General features: G+C 41.1%; 1 protein-coding gene across 5 annotated transcripts in view; it reads right to left on the bottom strand.

The window, feature by feature from the left end:
• Nucleotides 1-23289, bottom strand: part of TNIP3 (TNFAIP3 interacting protein 3) — a 56147-nt gene that overhangs the window by 25385 nt on the left and 7473 nt on the right. The window contains exons 3-5 of one of the 5 annotated variants that reach the window (XM_088164215.1): nucleotides 22713-22856; nucleotides 7837-7924; nucleotides 991-1126 (exon numbers count right to left, since the gene is read on the bottom strand). In XM_088164215.1, coding sequence (XP_088020341.1) covers nucleotides 991-1126; nucleotides 7837-7901 — 201 coding nt within the window. In that variant the 5' untranslated portion in view covers nucleotides 7902-7924; nucleotides 22713-22856. The remainder of the gene's footprint in view (nucleotides 1-990; nucleotides 1127-7836; nucleotides 7925-22712; nucleotides 22857-23289) is intronic. The other 4 variants (XM_088164217.1, XM_088164220.1, XM_088164216.1 and 1 more) reach the window with 4 other exon arrangements.

Genomic DNA, 23289 nt, shown 5'->3' with positions numbered 1-23289 from the left:
CCCCTGCCTGCGGGAATCCCCATCCCTCCCTGTGGCTTCTCTCTCACCGTTTCTAATCCCACTGCTCTGACCCTGCGGTGTCTCCTTAGGCTCGGCTCAGCTTCATGCCCCGAGGTCATGAGTCATTCTGGAGATGGCGGTTTGCATGTGAAAGGAGCTGTGTGTAATTTCGGATTTCGTAGAAGAGAGTCATCTCCCTTTTACCTCCTCATCAATTTCCTCCATTGTGCCCCGGAGTGCAGCCTTCAGTTTTCCTTTTCCCCATCCCGTGCTGGAGTCACGCAGGTAAGAGCGTCATCCCTTGTAGGTGGATCATTGATGCTTTAATCACTCCTCTCCTCCACACCCCTCCCTGTTCCTGTTCCCAGTTTGGGGAAAATGGGGAAATTCCTTCCATTCTCGCTATTTTAGGGGAGAGGAGTGAAACTGAGAGGGAAACCCAGAACAAGTTTCTGTCAGGCTTGTTAACCACTGCTACAGTGCAGGCAAAGAACCGCCTTAGCAGGTGGCTTACGATTTTCTGTTTGCAATACCACAGGAGTATGGGTTTGAATCATCACCATTTTCCTTCTCCTCTCTCCCTATTCATCTAAAAGCCTTTTTGACACTTCCACAGGTCTTTGTGTCCTACACCTCTGCTCATTCCCAGTTAAATCAGAACTTCCAAATGCATCAAAAACGGGGGCTTTTTGGGGCTTACACAGTTCCAAGGATCTGTATTATCCAAAAGGCACATCTGGCTACAGGGTTTGACACTTAGGATAAGAATCAGTGGGTTTAGCTGACCTTTTAAAGCACTATAAAATGGACCTTCTCAGCCACTCTTCCTCATACCAGGAAGTAGCTGTATCAGGGAAAAAAAAAATGTGTAGCAAGTTCATTGCATCATTTGAGAAATCCTAAAGTTTCATGCATAGTCAAGCCCCGCAGGAACATCCCCTGAACGCTCTTTCCTGGCAGATAAACATTGCAAAAGCACACTGTGATTACCTTAAGGGAACACGAAGTTCTCCGAGGGCTCAGCCTCTCTTGGGCAAGAGGTTTGGGGTCCTCACACGACTCCAAAGTGCTGTTCTTCCCTATTAGGTTCCTTAATTCAACATCCAGCTCTTTACTTTCACACCTGCTTAGGAAGAAAAAACAATATTCAATTTTGCACCAGAACCTGAGGCTTTCTTCTGAATGTGAGAAGGCAGAGCTAATCCTGCACCAGGCTCCTGCTCCCTCCCTTCCTGGTAACACAAGCACCAGGACAGTGACACACAACCTCTAATGCTTTGTGGCAGAAATTAATTTAAAATACTTACACAAAGAACCTTTATGAATTGCACCACTTTTTAACTACAAAATCTAAATCGACCCTTTCGGGGATTATATGAAGACTGCCATGTGCCCTCAACCTCACCCACTCACAGTTTCAAGAGTTTTAAACTCAACTTCAGCAAAAATGCAATCAGGAGAGTTGAATAGGTTTAGAACTGCAAAACGAGGTGCTCAGTTCACAAAGTCCTTCGATGGCATATTTTGTTTTCTCTAACACTTGGCAGCAGACACTCAACAGGCATTTTCAAATTTTTTTTACTAAAGGTTCCTTTTAAAAACATATCTTGTTAAAAACCTGGTCTGTTGAGAATATTAATTTTTTTTTTTTTTTAGTGGGAGATTTTTTTCTTTCAGTCTTTCTGCTAAGGACATACAGGACTTAGGTGCACATAAGGGCTCGTTCCAAATTCACAGAACAAACTTGCAAGGGCTGATTCACGTGATACACTGGAATGGTGGAATGTGACTTCCAGATAATTAACTGAGATATTATTAACACAAGCCCCCTAAATCTCCTAGATCAACCCAAATTATCAAGAAAGATTCATCTGTTTTGCAAGCTTAGACTTCATTGTCTAATCAACTGAAACCAATTCTAAATCTATGTGTGACCAGAATGCAAACTTCAAGGCTTAAAAATATCATCAACCTGTTACAGCAGTATTACTTCTTGATTTAGGCAGAAAAGACAAAATTCTTTATTTGAACCACCAAAAAAACCAAAAGCTGTAGGAGTTTATCAATTACACTTCCTAAAGGTTAGACAGTCAATCCTCAGGGACTGCACCACAGGTTCTGAGGAAACTCCTGAAGCAAAATTGATAAGATTATCCAATAAACAAACCAATCTATCTTAATCATAAGAGTAAGTAAGCGTGGTGAATTTCATGCTGATAGCACAGAATGATTCATTTAATGCTCTATATTTAAAAAACAGAGACTGTAGCAGAAATATATGTTCACTAAGCATAGATACAAAATCATTTCCAAGAGGAAATAAAATGCCAACAGTTAGCAAATAAAGGTTAGTAAAATTCTAGAGGCTTTTTTTTTTTTTTTTACTTGCTGCTGGTAGTTAGATGAGCAGTACTTTCATGGCCATGAGGATTAAAAGCAAGACCTTCCAAGGCATATTTTCATGAACTCCAGGGTGGTGCAGGAGGCTGCAGCTGCTCTGAGAGCTGGTGGCACTTTCCAGAGCCTCAGCTGTGTGTGGGTGGCAGGTGAGCCCCAGCAGGAGCACAGGCACCACGTGGCAACTCAAGGAGAAAAACTGCAGGAGTAAAGCAACCAACCTGGCAAAAGAAATCCAGCCCTTCTCTCTCTGGCTAAATGTTGCAAAATCCTGGATAAGTCAGGGCAAGTGGCACTTTTTCTAAGCAATTGTGCTGAGGTTCTCAGATCTCAGGCAGAAGCCAGAGCAAGCACTCTGCACTCTAAAGTGCATTTCCCTGGAAAAGAGCACCTTCAGCCCATTTGGACTCCAATTCTCGATGCTAGCTGAGATGGCTCCAATTCTGGATGCTCTCTGTGTAACAGAGGTGCACATACCTTGTGCAGAGCCCTGGCTGCTTCTGAGGCTGCTCACAAGAACTGAAAAGCCACAGCACGGAAGCAGCCACTTGCTGCTGCCATTTACCACCCCCAGCTACCAGCACTACTCCCCCAGCCTGGGCCAAGTAGCCACTGCTTCTAAACTATTCTAAGATAAATAAAGCAGCTCAGCCTAAGGAAAAAATACTCAGGATAAAGGAGCAATGCCTAGGTGCAGCCCTGGGGACAGTAAAAGATGAGCAGCAATCTGGCAGGAGTGCAGCAGCAAATTCTCGGGCAGGCTGCACTCAGCTCTGCTGCTGGTTCAGCCACAGCAAGTGGAGATGTGTGACCACAACCTCCTGAGGTCAGAGCATGAACCAAGCTGAGAAATACCCCATAAACAGGGGGGTTGGCTCTTAATTTCTTCTTTCAGCCAGGAAATGTTCATTCCTCTGCTCTGCTCCCCACAATTTGATGTTGTAGCTGTAAATGATATTCACCTCTGGCTGCTCTTACCCTTTCCTCTCTGCATTCTTCTTTCTGGACTTACCTGGGCAAGAGCAGGGCCCAGCTGTGCCTGGGTGAAAGAAAGACAACTACAAAAGGCTCAGATCTCTACAAACCCATTTCTGCTCTGTAATATCCATGTGATTGACGATTATCATGGAAGTCAGCAAGTTTTTAGACTGAGAAACTATTACTGCATTTATCTGCATTTTATTATCAGCCACGTTGATAATCAGAAGGATACATTTATGGTGAGCTAGAACATTAATCATATCTGATGTGTAGATCTGATTTAGAATCTGGACTTTCAGAGCACACAGATACATCAGATGCTTGAAAACATCAAGGCACTCGTGATTAGGAGCTATCCCAAAGCAAGACGAGCTATCAGAGCTTCCCCCAGAGAGCTCTAGAGGGCACACAGCATTCAGATTCTGCACAGAGCATTTTCAAAACTGCTTTTGGTTTCCTGGAATTCACAGGTACAGGCTCTGCACCATTAAAACTTTTCAGAAAATATTAAAAGCATTTTTCTGTGGTTGTAGAAAACAAAGTGTATCGCTTCTATGTGCTAAAGCTTTCTAAAGGACACAAAGATATAAAAGCTACACATAGCAAGCTGTGATTACTGCAGGAGATAATACAAGATTTGAGTTTTAACTCTCCTTTGTATACTTTTAGTTAGTTGCAAAATTTCCTTCTTTTTTTAAAAAAATTAAGGTCTTTTACATGGAAGCAGAAGGTACAGATGCAATGAAGGAAGCTGGCCCAGCATAAGTTTTACCAACTTGCAGGGAAAGAAGAGAGCCCAACCTTCCTCACAATTTTCATATTCATTTTCCTATCTGAAAAGCCATGTCCTCCAAGAACAAAAGATTTGGCATGTCCCTTTTGGTTTTCAAGTTGTCATATCCATGCAGAACTTCACTGTGCACTCCATTAAAGGTGTTTTCATTTCTCCCACGTGTTCAGCTTGCTGCCTTTAAAATGGTTTTCACTTCTTGCCCCATGGTACATCTTTGCACCACTTCAGTTTCTAGGCTCTGCTGGTCTATTTATAATTATTGCTATTACTTTTAATAGTATAATGCTCTAAGTAATAAGGATTGTTTATTTATAAATGGTTGCATATTTTTGACAGAAATTCCATTTTTAAGCTGAGAGCCAGAACATGATCAGCCCCATATTTTGGGTTGAGCAGCATAGATTGAAGGCTGAGAAATACCAGTTTGTCAAATAAGCAGGTACAAGCTCCCTAAGAGTCTCAGGTTTGCATCTCTTGGTTTTCCCTGTTTTTCACTGGCATTATTCCTTCACTCATAGCAGTTACATGGTAACAATGGACATACCTACAAGATGTCTCGAGGCATTTATTGCACAATATTAATACCAAAGCCATATAATTCTACTTTAAATATTAATTTCAAGGCTGGTGTGAAGGGGTCATTCTCTTGTGGTGGTGAAAGCACAAATACACACCATAAACAATTGTGAAAAAAGGCTTTAAACCAGGATTTACAGCCAGACTCCAACACCATGGAGTCATATTTTGATGGGAAATGAATTCCAGAGTTTAATGGCAAAACATGTGCTTCATCCCCTTGGGTGGGCATTTGGGATGTAGGATTCTTGCTTGGCCAAGCCTAGGAGCAAATTTATGGAAAGAAAGAAATTTCTGCATTTGAATTACAGAGAATGAACTCATCAGATAAATTAAAAATGTGGCAAATTTCAAGAGAAATTGTTTCAGCTAATATTTCCCCTATTTATGATAATAGACTTCATTTCAGATAAAAAGGCCTGTAGAATAAGGGGGAGAATCAGATTGAATTACAGAATATCTAATCTAACTTGTACTAGAAATAGACTTAATTTAGGAATAAAAATAGAGATATAATTCTTAAAAATGACACTTTATCTGTAAAACGAGCCTATTCTCTTATGTTCCATGTCATTTTGCTCCCTTTTAATTCAGTTTTGTAGAATTCTTAGATTCCTTTTCATGCAAATGCATTGGGATTTTTATATTAAGATCTTCTCCAGATAAGACTAAATAATAGCAAAAGAATTGCCAGTCCAATAAGCAATAGGAAGAATAAAGTTTTGCCAAGAAGACTAAAAGACTTTTGTAACAGAAAAAAAAATTTGCAGCCTCATAAGCTCTTAGAAATTCAGCAGACTCTGAGCTGATAGAGAATAGTTAAAAAGTGGTGCAGCTCCCTAAGGACCAGTGGTGCTATTCCAGTACTCAACACTCCACTCAAAGTTTAGTCTTGGGAATTTGAGCCAGAACTTTTGAAATTGAGCTCCACTTATTCCATGTTCCACCTCACATGTACCACCATAAAAAACAGTTTATTGGGCATAAAGCATACTGTGAAGGGACAAACACAAAAAGAACACCTGCCTTTGATGATTATGAATAGATTCTTAAAAAGAGAGTTTAGGAAAAAAAAAAAAGGCAACACATTATTTCAGATGGTTTCTAGGTTAATATTTTGAGTTTCACTCCCTAAAATATATTCAGTATTTCAAGAGTATAGCTGGAAAGCAAACCAAGCATCAGGTGAGATGTCCCTGGCACAACTGTGCTGTCTTCAGAGTGAGATGTCCCACAGGTCAGTGTGGGATTAGGAATAACCTCACCCCAGTGCCAAGAAGAGAGCTCCATAAGGTGCATGATAGGGGTTAAAACATGCACTGTGACCATAGCAGAGAAACCACTTAAAACTTTCCCTCAAATCTGATGTAGCCAAAACATCTGCCTCTCACCCCATAAACGTCCCTACACTTCTGTTCCCTTTACGACAAAGAATGGGCCTTTTAAGGCACATTTAATAGCCAGCAGCTGTTGGGCTGTCAAATGCCACATCTGGAGAAGCTGTGTGCTGTTAATGTGAGCAGAAACAATTATTCCCTAATACTTTTGCTTAATTTTAAGAATTACACAAATGACAACAAAAGGGAGGCATGTTCTTAATGGAAACACATCTGGTTCTCTCTAAAAACGAGAAAAAAAAAAAAAAAAGGGAGGGAGGTGCAGTGATTAAGTGAAGCTGCACCTATAATCCATCCCAGCTCAGTGAGGAGAAGAACAGCTACTGATATACAGGCACTCATGGCTCTCAGTGTTTGACTGCTCCCCTCAGGAAATTTGCAACATGCAAGACGACCGTGGCTGTTAGTTTGCATTAAATGATGTTATTTATCACTTGGTGCTGCTCCCTCCATGCCTGGATATTCCTGTCCCTTGGGAAGTTTTCATGCTGCTGCCTCACTCCTGTACCCTGCACAGCTTGTACATCAGGAAAAGAGCATTATCCCCCCTGCACTTGGATTTCCTACTTAATTATACCACCAAGACATTGACTGTCTTCCTGATGGACAGCATTCGGGCTGTGTTCAAACCTCAGGAAAGCCAATTAAATTATTTCCATCAACTTGCTCAGGTTTCAAATGAGCCGTGAGTGAGTTGCAGACAACTGTCTCCCTGGAGAGACAGCAAGTGGGGCACTGTCACCCAGACTCATCCCCAAGGCCTCACGTAGCTGCATGTGGATCAACAGTGGAAAGGGAATTGATTTTTGCCATGAAAATCAATCAGCTGGAAAGCCTGGCCAAGCAGAGCCACCAGGCAGCACGTGCTGTCTGAGCAGATGATGTCCCCCACTGAAAGGCACAAAAGCTGTGGGGAGGTGGCAGGAACGTGTTGAAAGAACTGAAAGCTCCAAAGACACGAAGGGAGGCAAATCTACATGTTTTCAAGTGCTCACTCTTTTTCTGTGGAGATCAATGCCTAGAAGAGCTTGTTCCCCTTTCAGGGCACTTCCCTGGCCTCAGTAGGTGCCTTTATGGAATGGTGTCCCTCCCTGGCCCCTTCTGGACTGGCTGCTTGCCCTGCACATTCAGCTGGAGCCCCACAAGTCTGTTCACATCCTACATGTGGCTTGTTCCTCTGGAAAGCTGGGACTCTGATGCAGTGCAATTGCACAGAGCTGACATTCTTAACTGGTCCTTGACATCACGACTCTCTTTTCCAATCAGCCCATTCTGCCTCCTGCTTCAGCCTGGGCCAGGATGGGGATGCTTCAGCAATGCCTTGCTGAGCTGGGCTCAACCTTTGGAGGAAAACAAGCCCATGATTCATTTGAGTCCACGTCTCCCACACAGAGCTGAGGTATTTGCAGTGATCTACTAACAGCACAAGCAGGACAGACAGATGAAAACCATTTGGAAATGCAGCCAGGAAATGTAACATACAGTAGCTGACAGGGGACAACCAGCCCTGTGAGTCAGGTCAGTTCCCTGTCTGTGGTGGCTGCCAGGCAGCCTCAGCTGAAAGGGAGAGGGCACACACTGCACTATTTAATACTCTCAGTATTATCAGAAGAACTAATACTACCTTGTGAAACTGCAGGTGCCCAAAAATGTTTAACAAAGAAGTTTTTGCATGTAACATCAACATGGTACCTTTCCATCTCGACACACTCATAGGGGCACAGTTCCATGCAATCCTCTGCATCTTTCTTCTTCATTTTGAGCTCCTCACAGTGAATCTCTTAGGAACAGGGAAGAAAAGAAAAAATCAACAATCCAAGAAGAAAAAGTTAAGTATCCAATTACAATGAGACAGATAACAGTGTCTTGTATTTCTATTTTATTCTTCATAAACTGCAAATGGTTGACAAGCAAGCCAGGAATCTACTTCCTCCTTCCCAGCATCATCCTCTAAGTCCATCACTGTGTCAGGGACAGTTCTGCAAGGGCAGGAGCAACAAAAATCTCTGGCTGTGGTGACAAACATCTACCCAAGGAACAAAGCTGGCAGCAGTAGCAGGAACATTGGAAGGGTTGCAAAAAAGGCTTTTATTAATCATCCTTAAAGAATAAATTAAATTTCATACTCTAGAATTCAAGCATGTCCTCACATTGTCCAAAAAATTCCTATGCTTAATGGAAGTGCCCAGTAAAACTATTGCTCCAAAATTAAGAGAATTTGAGTAATGACTCTGATCTAAATCACTTGGAGAGAAGAGAAAAGGAGCCACATGTAAGTTATTGAGCACGAGTGTCTTGTTCAAGCTCTCTACAAGCTCCCTTCTGGTCAGGCAAGTTCCTCTCCAGGACTGCATTTCCAAAGAGAAGGGAGACAAAAAAATCCCAAACCAAGCTCCCAGAGAAAAGAACTGCTACAGTAGCAGTCCACATCAAGATAATCCCTTGAAACTGAAGGTTTTGAATTTAAACTGTGAACACGAAAAAGGCAAGCAGCACCTCTCCATCTCAAGTGGGAGAAGAGATTGTACAACGAGTGAGCCAACCTCACCTCATCCAGAGGAATCTTTCTGCTCCTGTGCTCCAGGCTGGTGACAGCCCTGGCTATGGCTCCTCAGACACCTCTAGTTCATCAGGAAAAGAGCCCAGAAGCCTCATTTTTCTCTTTAGATCAAACAATATAATTATGCTAGTTGCTAGAACTGAAAATTGACAGGTTTCATAAGATCTGTCTTAAGGACAGCAAGGTGACCACTGAAATGAAGCGAGGAGCCATCCAGAGCTAAACCTGCTACTTATAAGCAAATAAGTTTTCAATTCCAAATCACTCTCTTTATTGGTAACATCAACTTAATGTGAAACCACAGCTGAACATTTTATAGAAAGCATGCTGCTTCATCTATGAGCAGGGCAGAAATTTAAAATCAAAGGTTGCCAGCAGAAGATCTGAGGTGTTTGGCATCCCTCCCCCTTCTGAATTCCAATTCCTGCAGGAACTTCACACATTCTATCTGCATCTGGTAATCACTAATTACAAGGATCCTATTTAAAAAAAAAAAAAAGTCAATTCAGTTTCATGTGAAACTTGATTCCAGCTTGTCTGAGTTTTATGAGTGTCTGTTTAATCATAACACAATCACGTTGAAGTATGGAAAGCTGCATTTGATTGATTTCAATGGCAGCAGCAGACACTGGGGACTAATGAGGATTAAGCCTTATTTTGAGTCCCTGAACTTGGCCTGCATGTGTCTAACTTAAAAATATCGAATTTGAAAAATATTGACTTGGAATGAACACTGTCTACCACCACTGAAACAACAAAAAAAAATAAAGCAAAATGACTAAAAGAAATCAGAATAGAAAAAAACCCCAAAATTGACCCAGAACACCACAGAATTCAGCCTGTTACTCCAGCTCTAATTTGTCCCACTGAGCTTTGACATTTCACCAGTTTCAGATCTATTTGCCAAGCTGGGCACAATATTGCAGCCCACATTAAAGGGATGCAGGTCAAATGTTACTGAAAATATGAGACCCATGTTGCTAAGAGTCATGGAAGAAGCAAACAAAAAAAGAGTTTTTGTTCTGAAAAACTGGAAAGGAAAAAAGCAGAGGTGAATGAACACAAACAAGTATTTATTTAGTTATTAAATGAGTTCTTTACTGGTTCAGCAGTGTGAACCAGATTTGGGGGCCCTGCTGGGAGCTCTCTGGGGCTGCAGTGAGGGTGCTCCGGGTTTTCCATGTCCCTTCTCTGCCAAGCCAGGCAAAGACAGAAAAAAGCTGCTAAAATCTGCCAAGTGCCACATCCCTGCATGGCCCAGCTGCACACCCAGGCAGCATAAACATGCATTTCTCCAAAAGCCCTGCTGCTCATACTGCTGGGGTGGGGGACATTGTGCAGGTCTCCTGACTCTTAGTCATATGCAGATTTTGCAGCTAAAAATCCAAATCTCCATTTGAGAAGCTGAACGAAAAGAGATGCGACCCAGCGGTTGTGCCCCGTGCAAGTGTTTGTTATTAGAACAACCAGGAGTTTTTTACAACCATAAAATGCAGTGTAATGCTGTAGGTTTTTATTAGATCTGGCAGACTGAAGCTAAAATGGAGAAAATTCAGCTACTTCAAAGAATTAAGGCTCTGTAAAAGAGGGGGTTGTAATGGTCATGTAAAGGATTGCTCAGAATTACATAAATTTTCTGCTTTCTGTCAAGGCTTTTAAGAACAGGAACACCCTGAAGTAAAACAGCATCAGTTCTGCTCACAGATTTATGGGGTTTTGCAATAATTGGAAATGTTTGTTAAAAAGTGTGTAGAATTTCCTTGGTGCTCACCCACCAAATTTATCACGGCTCCAAGCCCTCAGTGTTTCCTGGATACACCCAGAACAGGTCAAAAATGCACTTTTTTTTGGCTGGAGCATTAATTTACATTAAAAACAAATTTCCCACATAGAAAAAATACATGTGAAGAGGGAAAAAAAAATACATTTTTCAAGAAAGACAATGAGACTCACTAATTCTAATGAAAATTAGAATTGTAATTGTAAAATTGATTACAACCAGAGAGGCACTCATCACACTGGGGTTTCAAAATATTTTCCAAAATGCTTTTCACAAACATCCTTATTGCAAATGTTAAATCCTGCACTGCTCTTGCCCCATTCTCTTTTTCTTTCCCAAGTCTAGTTCTAGCTTAAGAGCATCTGATATTTCCAAACCCTGCTCATTTTACCCAAACTTGCTCAGTAATTCACTTCTATTTAATTTGTACCAAAGCAATATTTTATGGGAATGCAATGTAAAATGAATGCCAGAGGTGAGCCAGACTAAAAAGTGCAGAAAAGGGGAAAAGGAGATGTTTGCTTTGGTTTTCCTGCCTAGATCAACTCGATAGTTCAATTTTACAGATCACCACCATCACCACACATCATCCCAGTAGAGAGAACAGAAAAGCAGCAATATGTCAAATAAATTAAAGTACATGCTAACAAAATCCACAAAGGGAATAAACCCACTCATAAATTACCTTTCCAGTAATACACGTTTTTCTGTTGCAAAAGCTGCAGGGCCTGTCACAGCCAGGCTGAGTAAACTCACCTCGTTTAAGCATTACCCATATTGCAAAATAGCTCCAAAACAAAATGGAACAAACACCATCAGCAATGCTGCTGATAAACAAGCCAACAGGTTACATATTATTTGTGTGTGGCTGTTGTGTAGGAGGAGTGGGAGAGAGTAATGCATTATTTACAGTAAATGTGATCAAAATGGAAGAACAACCAGACAAATAAAAGAGCATTTGATGAAAGAGAGCCTAAACAACACTCACTGACACTAATCTAAAACAAGAATAAAGCCTTCAAGAGTTTTTTGGCATGAAGAAATCAAACAGGACATTTTTGCCATCTCCCCCCACCTAGATATTCCTAGGATTGGTTCTCAGAGTAGCACCTGAACCAGCCATTACACTGTGTGTGTGTCTGCCCTTTGCTGAAAATGCAGCTTCATACACACAAATGCTGCCTAGAAAAAGCCACAAACACAGCAAGATCTGCCAGTTGGCTCCTCCCCCTGTTATTTCCTGATAAAGTGCTGAAACTTCAATATAAGACAGCTTCTAACCAAAATTTTAAATCTGAAACTTGATTTTAGCCCAAAATAAAGAGTAGATAGTTTCCTCAGTTCTGTCTTGCCAAAATGAAACTGGTACCTGCCCTGTGTGATGCAAGAAGATTTAATGATGTATACCTTAGGTTGATCTCAATATTAAGTAAAATTCTCCTTGATTAAGGTAAGAGTAGATTCTGAGCAGTGATCTTCACAATGAACTTAATTCCCAAACGCCCTTCCATGGAGCTGTGATATGCACAACTTGCTAAGTGTGGGCTGTGCTCCTCCATACTGGATGTGTGAAAATGCTCCTCCTGACACACACATTTGTGTCAGTGGTGAGTGCAAAACACTGCTTTAAACTACAGGACCTTATTCAAAATCAATACAACACTTGTTTCTTGAACTGAAACTGAGACAAAACCAATTTACAGGCGTATTTCTCCCTTTGCCAATCAGCAAATTTCTAAATATCTTTGGACTGAAGATCTCAAGAAGATCTACAAGTCAGAAGATGATTCCCCAAAGAGCATAAATCCCTTCTACAACTAGAAATCAGTTGCACAAATGTCACCACAAAGCCACCACAATCGTGCTCAGCCCCAGGTGACACACATTTTACATTTGGGCTTAGCATGTCAGCCACTCCACACAGGCACCTGCACAAGCGAGTTTAAAGCACACAGCCTCGTTTGAAAGGCCACGAAACACGAGCTCAGTGCCAAAAATACCTCGACCACAATTCCAACATGCAAAAGAGTCACATAAGAAGTGACCAGAGGAAGTTGCAAATATCATCTCACCAAGTCATCAAAGTCACACACAGCCTACCCCAAAACACTCTCTACTTCTCCTGTTAAAACTGAGACTCCTCATTTTTAATACATTTTCAAGAAATCTTTTCTTCCTGGCAAATGGCCAGTTCAGCTAAAGCCAATTAGTGTACACAGGTCTGGGTACTTTGAGCACACTTACTGTACACAATTTCTGTCGAAGTAAATTGTTAATAGAACATAAATTAATTTTTAAAAAACAAAAAAATATGTTGATAAAATAAAGCCCTCAATAATTAATATCTTATCAATGCTATTTTCTCATTATCTGTGTCAACTTTAATTTTCTCAACAAATTATTTGGAGGTGGGCAAGATAGGAAGGAAGTATTTATTTATATGTTAAATGTCAACTGTAAATTATGCAGTTAAAAAAAAAAATCTTGTTTTTCTTTATTATTATTCACTGCCAAAGCACGGATAAGAAGCTTTCCAAAAGACAAAATACAGAAGTGAAAAGGAAAAATGCTGCAGGATAAAAACAAGATTAATAACTATGATATTCATTGATAGTGCCCAAAATGTGGGGTTTTTGCTGAACAATTTTAAGTAGAGATGTCACTGCAGGGAAACCGATGTGACAGGAAAGGACAAAACTTCCTCTCATAATCCAAACCAAGAGATAAAAGTTAGGATGCCTCAAATCCATGACTTTGCAATCAAATCTCTGCAGTATAAGGACGCAGAATATAAAAAAGTAACAGAAAGGAGACTGCTCCAAGCACAGGAGCCACGTGGCTGCAAAAAAGGCACAGGCAGCCCTAGCTACAAAAAGCTGTGCATGAAAAGAAGGGAAATTTAAGAATAAGAAGAAAAGAAGGGTTCATTTAGAAGAGGAATGCAGCTCTGTTCTATGTAACATTCATGCCCTCCAAAAGAGCTTCAAGATCCCAGGACAAAAAAAAAAAAAAAAAAAAACGCTCACAGAAAGGTAGGAACAATCCAACCAGCCAAAAAAAAAAAATCACTGGCATTGCTGGGCTGGCAGGAAGACCAGTCCTAAACAACTCAGTTGCTTTCCATACGTGTGGTACTGCTGGATATGTGTAGAAATGGGATATGTGATACTGCTGCTGCCAGAAATTCGGATTCTGCCAGCAGCACATCATCATGTCTTCAGAATCCAGAATCAAGCCAAGGGAAGAGGAGAACTTTTGTTTCGTTTTGGGAGGGAGGTAGAAGAGTCTAGAGCTCCTACAGCTGCTCCAGCACAAACAGGAATGGAAAAAGGAGTTTGTAATACTGCAGCTCCAAGTATTCCTTAGTCAGCATTAGGATGCATCAAAACTTCTGAGGTGCAGCTTTCATGCCAATTTACAGCCACAAGACAAGCAAAATATCACCCAGCTCATTCTCAAATGCTATGTGGATTACAGAAAATAATTTGTAATAGATGTCCTAATGATAGAACTACCCAAGGGAATCCTGTGCCTTCTCCAGGCAGGGTTAGTACCTCAGGGAACATCCCAAACTCTACAGAACAGGTGAAATTTCCAAAGTTCTCAGCAGAAACCTTATACAAAAAGAGGGATTTTGGTCAAACCCAGTCCAGGTGCACTGAATCTTTGTAACACTAAATTTACCCCAAAATAGCTGTTTAATAGAGTCAGTATTATACATGGCAATATATCCTTTAGTATTGCTGTACTCTTCAGTATCCAACTTTATTCAGGAAAAGTGAATAAAAGAACATTGCTATAGTGATTCTATATAAACAGTAGGAAGAAATTTAAAAGCCACTTAGGAAAAAAACCCCAAACCTTTAAAATATTAGGTTTTGGATTTGAGGTCTTTTTGGTAGATGAGAAGGGAAAAGAAGCTCATGACTTGACTCTAAGGCTTAGGAAGAGACCCAGCACTAGAAATTTCCAATGAATGCAGCTGTTACTCACCATATTTAGGGAAGGTGCCCATCTCTGTACTGTCAGGTTAGGACATCCCAGTCTCAAATAAAGGCTCTCTGAATCAAATGAGAACTAAGTGGTTTGGAGACAAATGTGTATCTGTGTATATATATCTCAAGGTTTAACCTACACCCCAGGCTTAAGGGAAACCCCTTTCCTAAAGTCATTCTACCATTGAGAGCACGTTCATCTCTCTCAACCAAACACAGCCCACACACTCAGACCTACTTGAAAGCACTGCTTGTAAGAGACCACAGAGGATTCCCTCTCATTCTTCAGATTAGCACGGAACAGCGACACCACGCTTCGCCCACGCACCAGCCAGAGCTGCTCTGTGGGAAAAGTGGTGGTCTAGCATGGTGGAAAAGCTGCATCAATTCCAATTGAATAGAAATATCAATCTAGAAGCAGAAGAATTTACTGTAAGGGGCAAATAGGTCAGGGAGCCATTTCTAGGAATGCATTTTAATTAGAATTTATTTTAAAAGGTTTCCCTTACAGAATCAGTGCTCAGTTTGACCAGCTACAGTCTCTTCATCATCAGTGACATTCAGCTCTACCCCTGACAAGAAACACCACCCTATCATATCTGATTTTCATTTTGAGGAACGGGGCTTATAGAGGTGAAGGCTGCAGAAACACCTCCCCTTCGCCAGATAAGAAATGATGCAGCATTTTCAAGAATCTACTATTCATTTCAGGCTATAGCCCACTGCCCACAGGAGTTGATTAATCAATTTTCACAGATGATAAAAATTAACATTATCATGCTGTCACCTAAAAGTGAAAGACTGGCGATAGGTAAGCTCAGAAAAGCACTCATCTCTGAGTCTGATCGTTGTATCGGTTTCGGTTTTGATGACAACAAAACCTGTGCAGCTCTGCACCGAGGACAAAAACCCAGCAGAGATTTTTTTGGGAGACTCCTGTTGAAACACTCGTGATCTGACTGCCCTGAGAGCATTCCCATCCTCCTCCCAAAAATATGTCAGCTGCTCAGGAGAGCAGGGCGGATCTTTTTTTCTGTCAGAGTGCTTATCAGTTCCTCACATGCACACAGAGAGCAGTCATTTGCAAATTCACGTTCAATTCACTACAGGATTGTTCAAACAAAACTACTCTGGAGGAATTTGCAATTATAACAGAGGAAACAAAAGGCCAGGGTCAGGATCAGGATGTGGGAAACCAAGGTCCAATTCTTTCCCCTGAAGGGAGTTTAACCATGTTTGTACTTCCTGGAATGATGTTTATGATGTTTTAACTGATGGAGATGCAGGGTGATTTCTCCAGTCTTTTGCAATAATAGTGTTCCACTACATATGCATTTACTGTCACTTTCTCAAACTAAATGTTAATGACTTCAGTTTGATTGTTCACACATTTACCAACAAGAGTTCAGATTTACTGGCTGCCTGCTAAAAATAATTAAAAAAAAAAATGCAACAGCATCAACATCTTCCACTTCTCAGTACAGCATCCTATACACTCAGCTGCACATCAGTCACTTGTTCTTACCCTCAACTCTTGTTTAATTTTACATAAACATTTATAAAAAGCTGAACAGCTTCAACAGGGGACATCTGAAACCCAGCAAAGGCTCAGTAGCAAAGTGCTGGAGCAGTGTCTTGGGAAGTGAGAGACACATATTCAAATCCAAGCAGCAAAAGAAAGCAAAGCCAAGAAGTAATCCTGTGAGGGGAAATGCTTTTCCCACTGGATGACTGAATAAAAAGGGAATAGCATTAAATATTACTCAGCAATGCATTCATACAGAATCCAGTTAATTTAGCTTTCTATGTTTTTGGCTTTCAGTGCACTCAAACACAGCTTTCACCTTTAGACTGACCAACATGCTTAATTGCAATGGGACTGGAAATAGCTCAGGGCGTGGTTGTCATTTTGTCATCAGCTGTCAGCTCAACAATGATGAGGCTAAATTAAAACTTTGCATGTGTGCAGCTCCTGGGTTTATTATCCATCACCTGTTCAACTGAACCACCGTGGTTTCTGCCAGGGATGCCAGGAATAGCCACTTTTCTCCTCATGCAGGACAAGGCAAAGCCAGAACTGTTAAAGCTTTAAGATCAGGAACCTTCTTGTGCCACCTAAGCTAAGAGAAGTGACCAAAGATGAGAATTCATTGTGGGAAGCATTCCCTGATTAAAATGCACAACACAAATATTTGAACTGGAGTCCTTCTGAGCCTGGACATTTCCTGTTCTGCTGGGCTACTCCAAGCACCAGCCATGCCCAAAGCAGGCACAGGCAGGGATGGGATGCTCAGTCTGTGCAGCAGAGGTTGACAGGGCACAGTAACCCTTCCTTCTTCCAGAGAAGAGGAGATGAACATGTGGGCCCTTCCTTTCCTGTTAGAGCAGCTTCACAACCCTCTTGACTCAAACAATTAGAGGGTTTTCTTTCTGAACTCCTGTAAACATTGGTGATATGAAAGCATTGACATTTTCAGCACGGCAAGGCAGGCACAACAAAGTGTTTTGTGGAGGCAGAGAAAAGCAGTCAATGGAAAATTTGAAGGGGGAACCCTTTCTTTTTAACCTCCAGTGGAAAATTGTGGGGGTACAGCAGAAATCACCTTTTTACCACTGCCCCCATTCAGAAGAAGAAAACTCCTTTGGCTACACCACACATAACTGAACAATAAAAATTTCATTGCTCCTTATGCATACCCCAACCACTTATCTAGAAAAAGGCCAGATTGGATGGCTGCCATTCAAATTATTTTATTGTCCACTGAAGAACTGCTTGTTTAGGGGCTTCCCATAGGGGTAAAATAAGGAAATGAGTTAGAGAAAATTTAATATAATGCAAAGACAACAGCTTAAAGTACCAGATCCTTGGTGACTTGTAAAGGGCTTAATTGACATCTGAGTATTATCCAGGAGAGAAAAGACAACTACAAGAAAGAAAGAAGACTGGGGGGAAAAAGCAATTTCAAAAGTGCTCAAAACACTTTGAGACTCCAGTATTCCAGAGAGGCAGCTTAAGACAGATTTGCTGCCCAGAAATGTTCTGAGATTTAGCCCGAAGTTGAAATTTTGATACCATACTTAGGGCATTAGGAGTTTGTTCTGCTCAAACAAGGCAGCCTGCTGTCCTCCACACAAGCCTTACTTAGTCCCTGGCTCTCTGCAGCTGTACTCCTCTCTCTGGTGCACAAATGAGAACTGCTCCCACGCACTCAGGGCTTTCTCAAGCTAAAATCCTCTCTTCTGCTTCACTCCCAAGTAGGTTGGCTGCTTTTTTTTAGTTACCTATGTCTTGAACAGGTTCATATGCCCCAGATCAAGAAGCAGCAGTGAGACAGCCGGTCCCAGCTGACAGGTTTTTGAGGTCAACTAAACACTTAAAGGTGAGGTTATCTATTAGCCACTTTTCATACATCATTAAAATATATTTTTGTGCTTACAGAAGTGGCTACAATTTTAGTGAAGTGATTTAATTTTAGTTTGGACTAAAACAGCTTTTGCCTGAGATACATTAAAAGTCAAGGCACTTCCCACCCATTTTGTTGCTGCTCGCTGTGTGGCTTTACAGCTTAGCCGTGAACACAGGACCACCCACAACAAAATCTCTCTTCCTTATGGAAAAATTGGAAATGCCACAGCTCCTTTATGAGGTCTTAGATGGTGATTCTATGAATTTTTTTCTTTTACTCAAATATATTATGCTATTTCACTGGCTTTTCTTGAAGGTGTTCATGGAGTTCATACAACATCAAGTATGAAAACGGGCTTTACATCAGGCCAGCAGCAGGTTCCAGCAGAACATCCCTTCCATCACATTGGTCAATCCCACAAACTTCAGGCATGCAGCTTAGTGTCATTTTTTCTTGGGCAAGGCCACCTTGCTCTCCTGCTGGTTGTCCACCCACTGATCTCTACCACTACATTTTTTACTGAAGTACTGCAGTGGTTAAATTCTGGTTCAATTTGGAATTAAACCTAATTTTAAGCAGGGTCTAAATCCTCTAAGAAAGCATTTTCTCTTTCTGCACCAACTTCTGAGAGATTTCTTCCCTCTCCATATGCAATTGCCAATTACCAAGAGAGAAAAATCAATCCTGGAGTTATACTAAATTTACTACTCTCTTTATCAATGAAATCTTAAAGCAACATTTAGTAGTTTGACAGCAAAGTGACCTTTGCCACATGGGGACATGGTATTTTTGCAAGAAGCAAAGTATTTTCACCCAGATTCAGGGACTGCCAAACCCTGCAAGTTGCAGACACTTTCCTGCCTTTTGCTATATCTTGGCTGAGCTGCAAAAATAAAATCAGACACAGAGCCCAGAGGGCTTAGAATTTTCTCAGCAACTTGATCTGCTACAAAAGGAAGTTTTTCTGGTCTCTGATTTTTGTCTCAGCAGCAAGGAGTGCAATGAGCCACTATGTTCACCCAAAACTCCACAGACAGGGCTGGGAATGGAATAAGGTGATAGACAACAATATGAGTCTGGGTTAAAGGGAAAGGAAAAAGGAAGCAAAGTAAGAAAAGGAAGGAAGGAGATAACTCGGAAGCACCCAGTGAGAGGTGGTGTTTGCCCTTGGTACAAGGGGCTGAATAGAAGATGACTCCACCCGGGTTTGCAGCTGACCAAGGGCAAAGAGAAGTGAGGGGATCTCAGAGGAGGTATCCTGGTGGACAGGAGGAAAGGCACTTTGGAGGAGAGGGAGGTGGGGAGAGGTGACACATCTACATTTCAGATGAGAATTGAACTCTTTCCCAGCTTCTCTGGAGGATCTGATGACCTTTCCACAGCCACCAGCATTCACCACAGCACTGAAGCAGAAGTTGTTTGCCCCACCTTCCCCATGAAGCATATGAATCTAATTTTCCCTTTTTGTGAAATCAAGAGTAATATCTGCTTACAACTCTGCAATATTGTTCTCCAAGTGTGTGGTAAAGTTAATAACCACACAAGAGAGAGCTCTCTGGCTGTTAGAAGGCAGATCCAAATATTCCTAAGGCAGCTCTCCATCACATAAGCATGCAGACACACACACACAAATCTATAAAAGCAAACACTTCTATATATCCAACAAGCAAACTGCCTTAGAGCTGTTTCCTGTTACCAAAAGAAAGGACTATAAAAATGAAGGAACTCCTGATCTTAGGCTGCCATTTCCACCTCATATGACCTTAATTTTATGGAAACTGTACCCTTGTGTTATTTAGATTTTACTCATAAAACATAGACAGAGGCAGTATATAGGCATTGGGGAATAATCAAGAAAAATGTAAAACTCCTTTGAACAGTAAAGAAAAAAGTTGTTTAAATGATTATTTTTTATAAATAATGTAAGGAAAAGCCATTTGCTGGAGTGGAGATAAGGTTTGGGTTTTTTTCTTTATTTTCCTTTTAGGAAAAAAAAAAAAGAAAAAAACCAAGTTCTTGGAGCACTGAAATATTGTAACAAACAGAGTTCTACTTCCCTTATGTACTTCCCCAGCAATTAACCTAGAAATAACAAAAAAAACCAAAACATTAAACACTGAGGATTTTCTTCTAATGTAGGGATATTTATCCACCTATTAATCATGACCTTACTCGAAGCTTCTGCAGTTCTCTGTATGTTCTATTTTGAAGGAAGCCTTAAACCACAGCAGAATGCCAGTGAGTCTGATAGATTACTACTTAGAAGTCTTCTAAATATTTCTTTCTAAATATTTCCTAAAAAAGAATATTCAGCCTTTGGTCCTGTTACCTGAGAGGATCACAGCTAAGAAAATCAGGCATTATAGGCCATTGCTATGGGATTCTCAGTCTTCAGTACTAAATATCTTTGAAGAAATGCAAACCCAAAAGCATTTTAGGGGTTGAGGGATGATGCTGTGTCTTCCCATTCAGCACAGGCATTCCTGTCAGGAAGTTTGGAACTGAGTGTCTCCCAGTCTGGTTCAGAGCAAGGCCTTTTCCAAAAATTCTTCCTAAGGAAATCCCCCCACCTTCAGCTCTGAGTGGTTTTTTTAACTGTTCTCTTTCTTTCAGCATTAGTCAAAGGCTATGGGAAATTGTACATCTTTGTGGCTTTTATTAACTTATTTCCTTTCCAGCAATATGCTCTAAAACCAGTAGTGAGACTGTTTTTACACTCGAGTGTTGCTGTGGTGCTCCCAGCAGCCTCATGGCCCTTTTCTATGCTCAATAACCACACACTTCAAGATCTTAATATTGAACTTATTGACACAAAATGCCTTTAAATGGTGCCTTTTGTGCTTTGGGGGGCTGTTTTTCTGTAGCCTGTACAAGTTCTCAGGTGAACTCCAAAAATAAGGACAGAAATCCAGAACTCAAAGGGTGCAAAGTCAGTGTTCAGAGGATGGATTGCCTGCATCTCTGACACCACCAAAGCCCACTTCAAATGACAATTTCCATGTCCTGTATGCACACACAGGGATTTGGAAACTGGTCAAAAACTCCAGCATGACAGAGCTCTGCAGCAGTTACTTCAGATCAAAGAAAGTGATAGACCATGGTTTCAGAATGTTGCAGCTTCAAGCAGCAGGGCTAAACCTACAGTAATACAAACATGAGGAAAATCAGATTTATAATGAAAGAAGATTGAAAGCAATCTTCCATGTCTAAAAGAACCATTCTTAAAGCAATTCAATTTTGAATCCCTAATGAACAGACATAAACACACAAAAAAGCCCAAACCCAACTATGCTTCTTGCTGAACTGGTTTTAATATCCATTGTTAGAAGCACACAAACTATTATGGTTTGGGGGTTGTTTTTTGGTTCTTTATGCTCAGCTTCAGAGATACAGAACTGCTTTTCAGCTAGTGATTGGTTTTGATCTACTAGACTTCTAAGCTTCTTACTTGTTACTGGAATTGCCATTAGGCCCCTAGTAAACAAACCAACAGCAACACTGCTTGTTCACCCTACAACTCCCCCAGACCTTTCTCTGCTTTCAGCTGCAGCCTACGCAATGGAACAGGATTCTATTTTAGCAATAATACAATTTCATAGTTGGAATCCCCTTCAGCTTGAGGCAAACAGCAGCAGTGACTCATCACAAGGCTTTTTTTTTTTTTTTAAAGGGGATTTCCTACTGAAGTAAAGCACCAATGAACATCACAGGAGACAAAAATCATCAAAGATCACAGTAAAGAGGGAGACCAAGGATTCCTTAGGGAAGTGATACAACTACAGAAAAAAATGGCTTTGATTTCAGCTGGAGGCTCTTGATCCAAACTGGATTTGTTATTCTAAAACTGAAACCACACACACACCAGAGTGTGAGGCTTCACTCTGAAAAGCAGCTGAGCCAGCACAGAGCTGCTTTCAGCAGCGGTTTTGGAGCTTTTGATTCATTCTGGATTCTGGCAGGGACAGAGCCATCATCTACAATATGGTACCTGACACAGAACTAGGCTTGGTTTAACTGCTGAACCAGGCAGTAGAAAAAAAGATCATTCCCCAATAACTGGGCCCCTTCCCTGAGTCACAGCCAAGCACTCTGCTGCTTTCATTAAGTATGAAGGTCACCTTTCAAGTTACTGTTTCTAGTAAAGATAAAACCCCTGCAAAGTGAAGGCAGGAGAGTGGTTGCAAACTACGTGGGTTGTTTCATACATAGGCTGTTCATAGGAAGGGGACACCTCCTGCCTGGAATGCAGATGCCAGCAATTAGGATTTTTAGTAACTGGGGGTTTGCTCAGTGGGTGAAGCTCTCAGAGGACTGGCACACCAGCAGGTTTGCAGTGGCTTCACGTTTTTGGACAAAGATCAGCAGGCAGAGCCTGAACTCGGGGTTGTTCTACAGCTGGACCACAGTGAGTCTCAACTTCTGTCTGCTTCAGTCCAGCCCAGCTTCATGGCCCTCCTGCACCCAGCCCTCCAACAAGAGCTGCTTTGTATTAAGTTTGGCTACAAAAGTTCTAATTCTTCACTACAGGACACTGGAAACAACAGCAGCTGGTCCATCTGTCTTCTGCCTCTGCCCTCTACTTCTGCTGTCTGCATAAAAACCAAACACCACAAAACTGAGCAACAATTCAAATATCTCACTTTCAAGTGCTAGGCATGGAAAGCAAGAAGTAAGCAGGTAGTATCAATTTACATGAATTAAAAAGGAAAGCAATATAAGGGGCATAAAAGAGCTTAATTTCTCCACAGGAGCTGCAGAAGAAGACCTGGCCAAAACTTCTCTCAACTTGTTTATTAATTACTAAATTAATTAGAGATCAAACTCACCCCTTTGTAAAGCTATTACTCTTTCACAGCAGAGTTTTCTGAAAGGTTCTTGGAATACAAGAGATCCTCTGGACTGATTTGTAGATTGAGGTGTTAGAGAGCCCTTTTTACTTTTCTCAGGCTCAGCTGGCCCAGTGCTTCCCTCTATGGAAAAGTCAGAAACAAAGAACACTCTCAATGGAATCAAGGGCCTCAATTAAAGGACTGATCACACAACTCCACAGAAGCCTGCAATGGCTAAGGGAAGGGTAGAAAGCCAGAGGCAGCAGGCATGCAAGGGAAGGAAAGGCTGAGTGTTTAGAGAGAAAAAAAAAAAAAAAAAAAATCAGTCCAGCTGGGCTGTGCAGGAAGACAATTCACAGCATTTTCTACAAGTCTCCAATTCCTCTTTCTCAGTCAGTAAAGGATCAAGCTAAATTTCCATTCATTATTCTTATGCACAGGCAGAAGAAATATTCTTCTGAGCAAGTAAAAACAGTAATTTTTTTTCAAATTTCTTTTCAGGTTTCTTTCCCAAATTCTCTTTATGTAGCAATTTATCTTGCTACATCTCTCATTTTCCCCACTATCATCTCCA

This window comes from Sturnus vulgaris, chromosome 4 (genome assembly GCF_052056855.1).
Source record: "Sturnus vulgaris isolate bStuVul1 chromosome 4, bStuVul1.hap1, whole genome shotgun sequence".
NCBI lineage: Eukaryota > Metazoa > Chordata > Aves > Passeriformes > Sturnidae > Sturnus > Sturnus vulgaris.
This window is presented reverse-complemented; position numbering and strand designations above follow the sequence as displayed.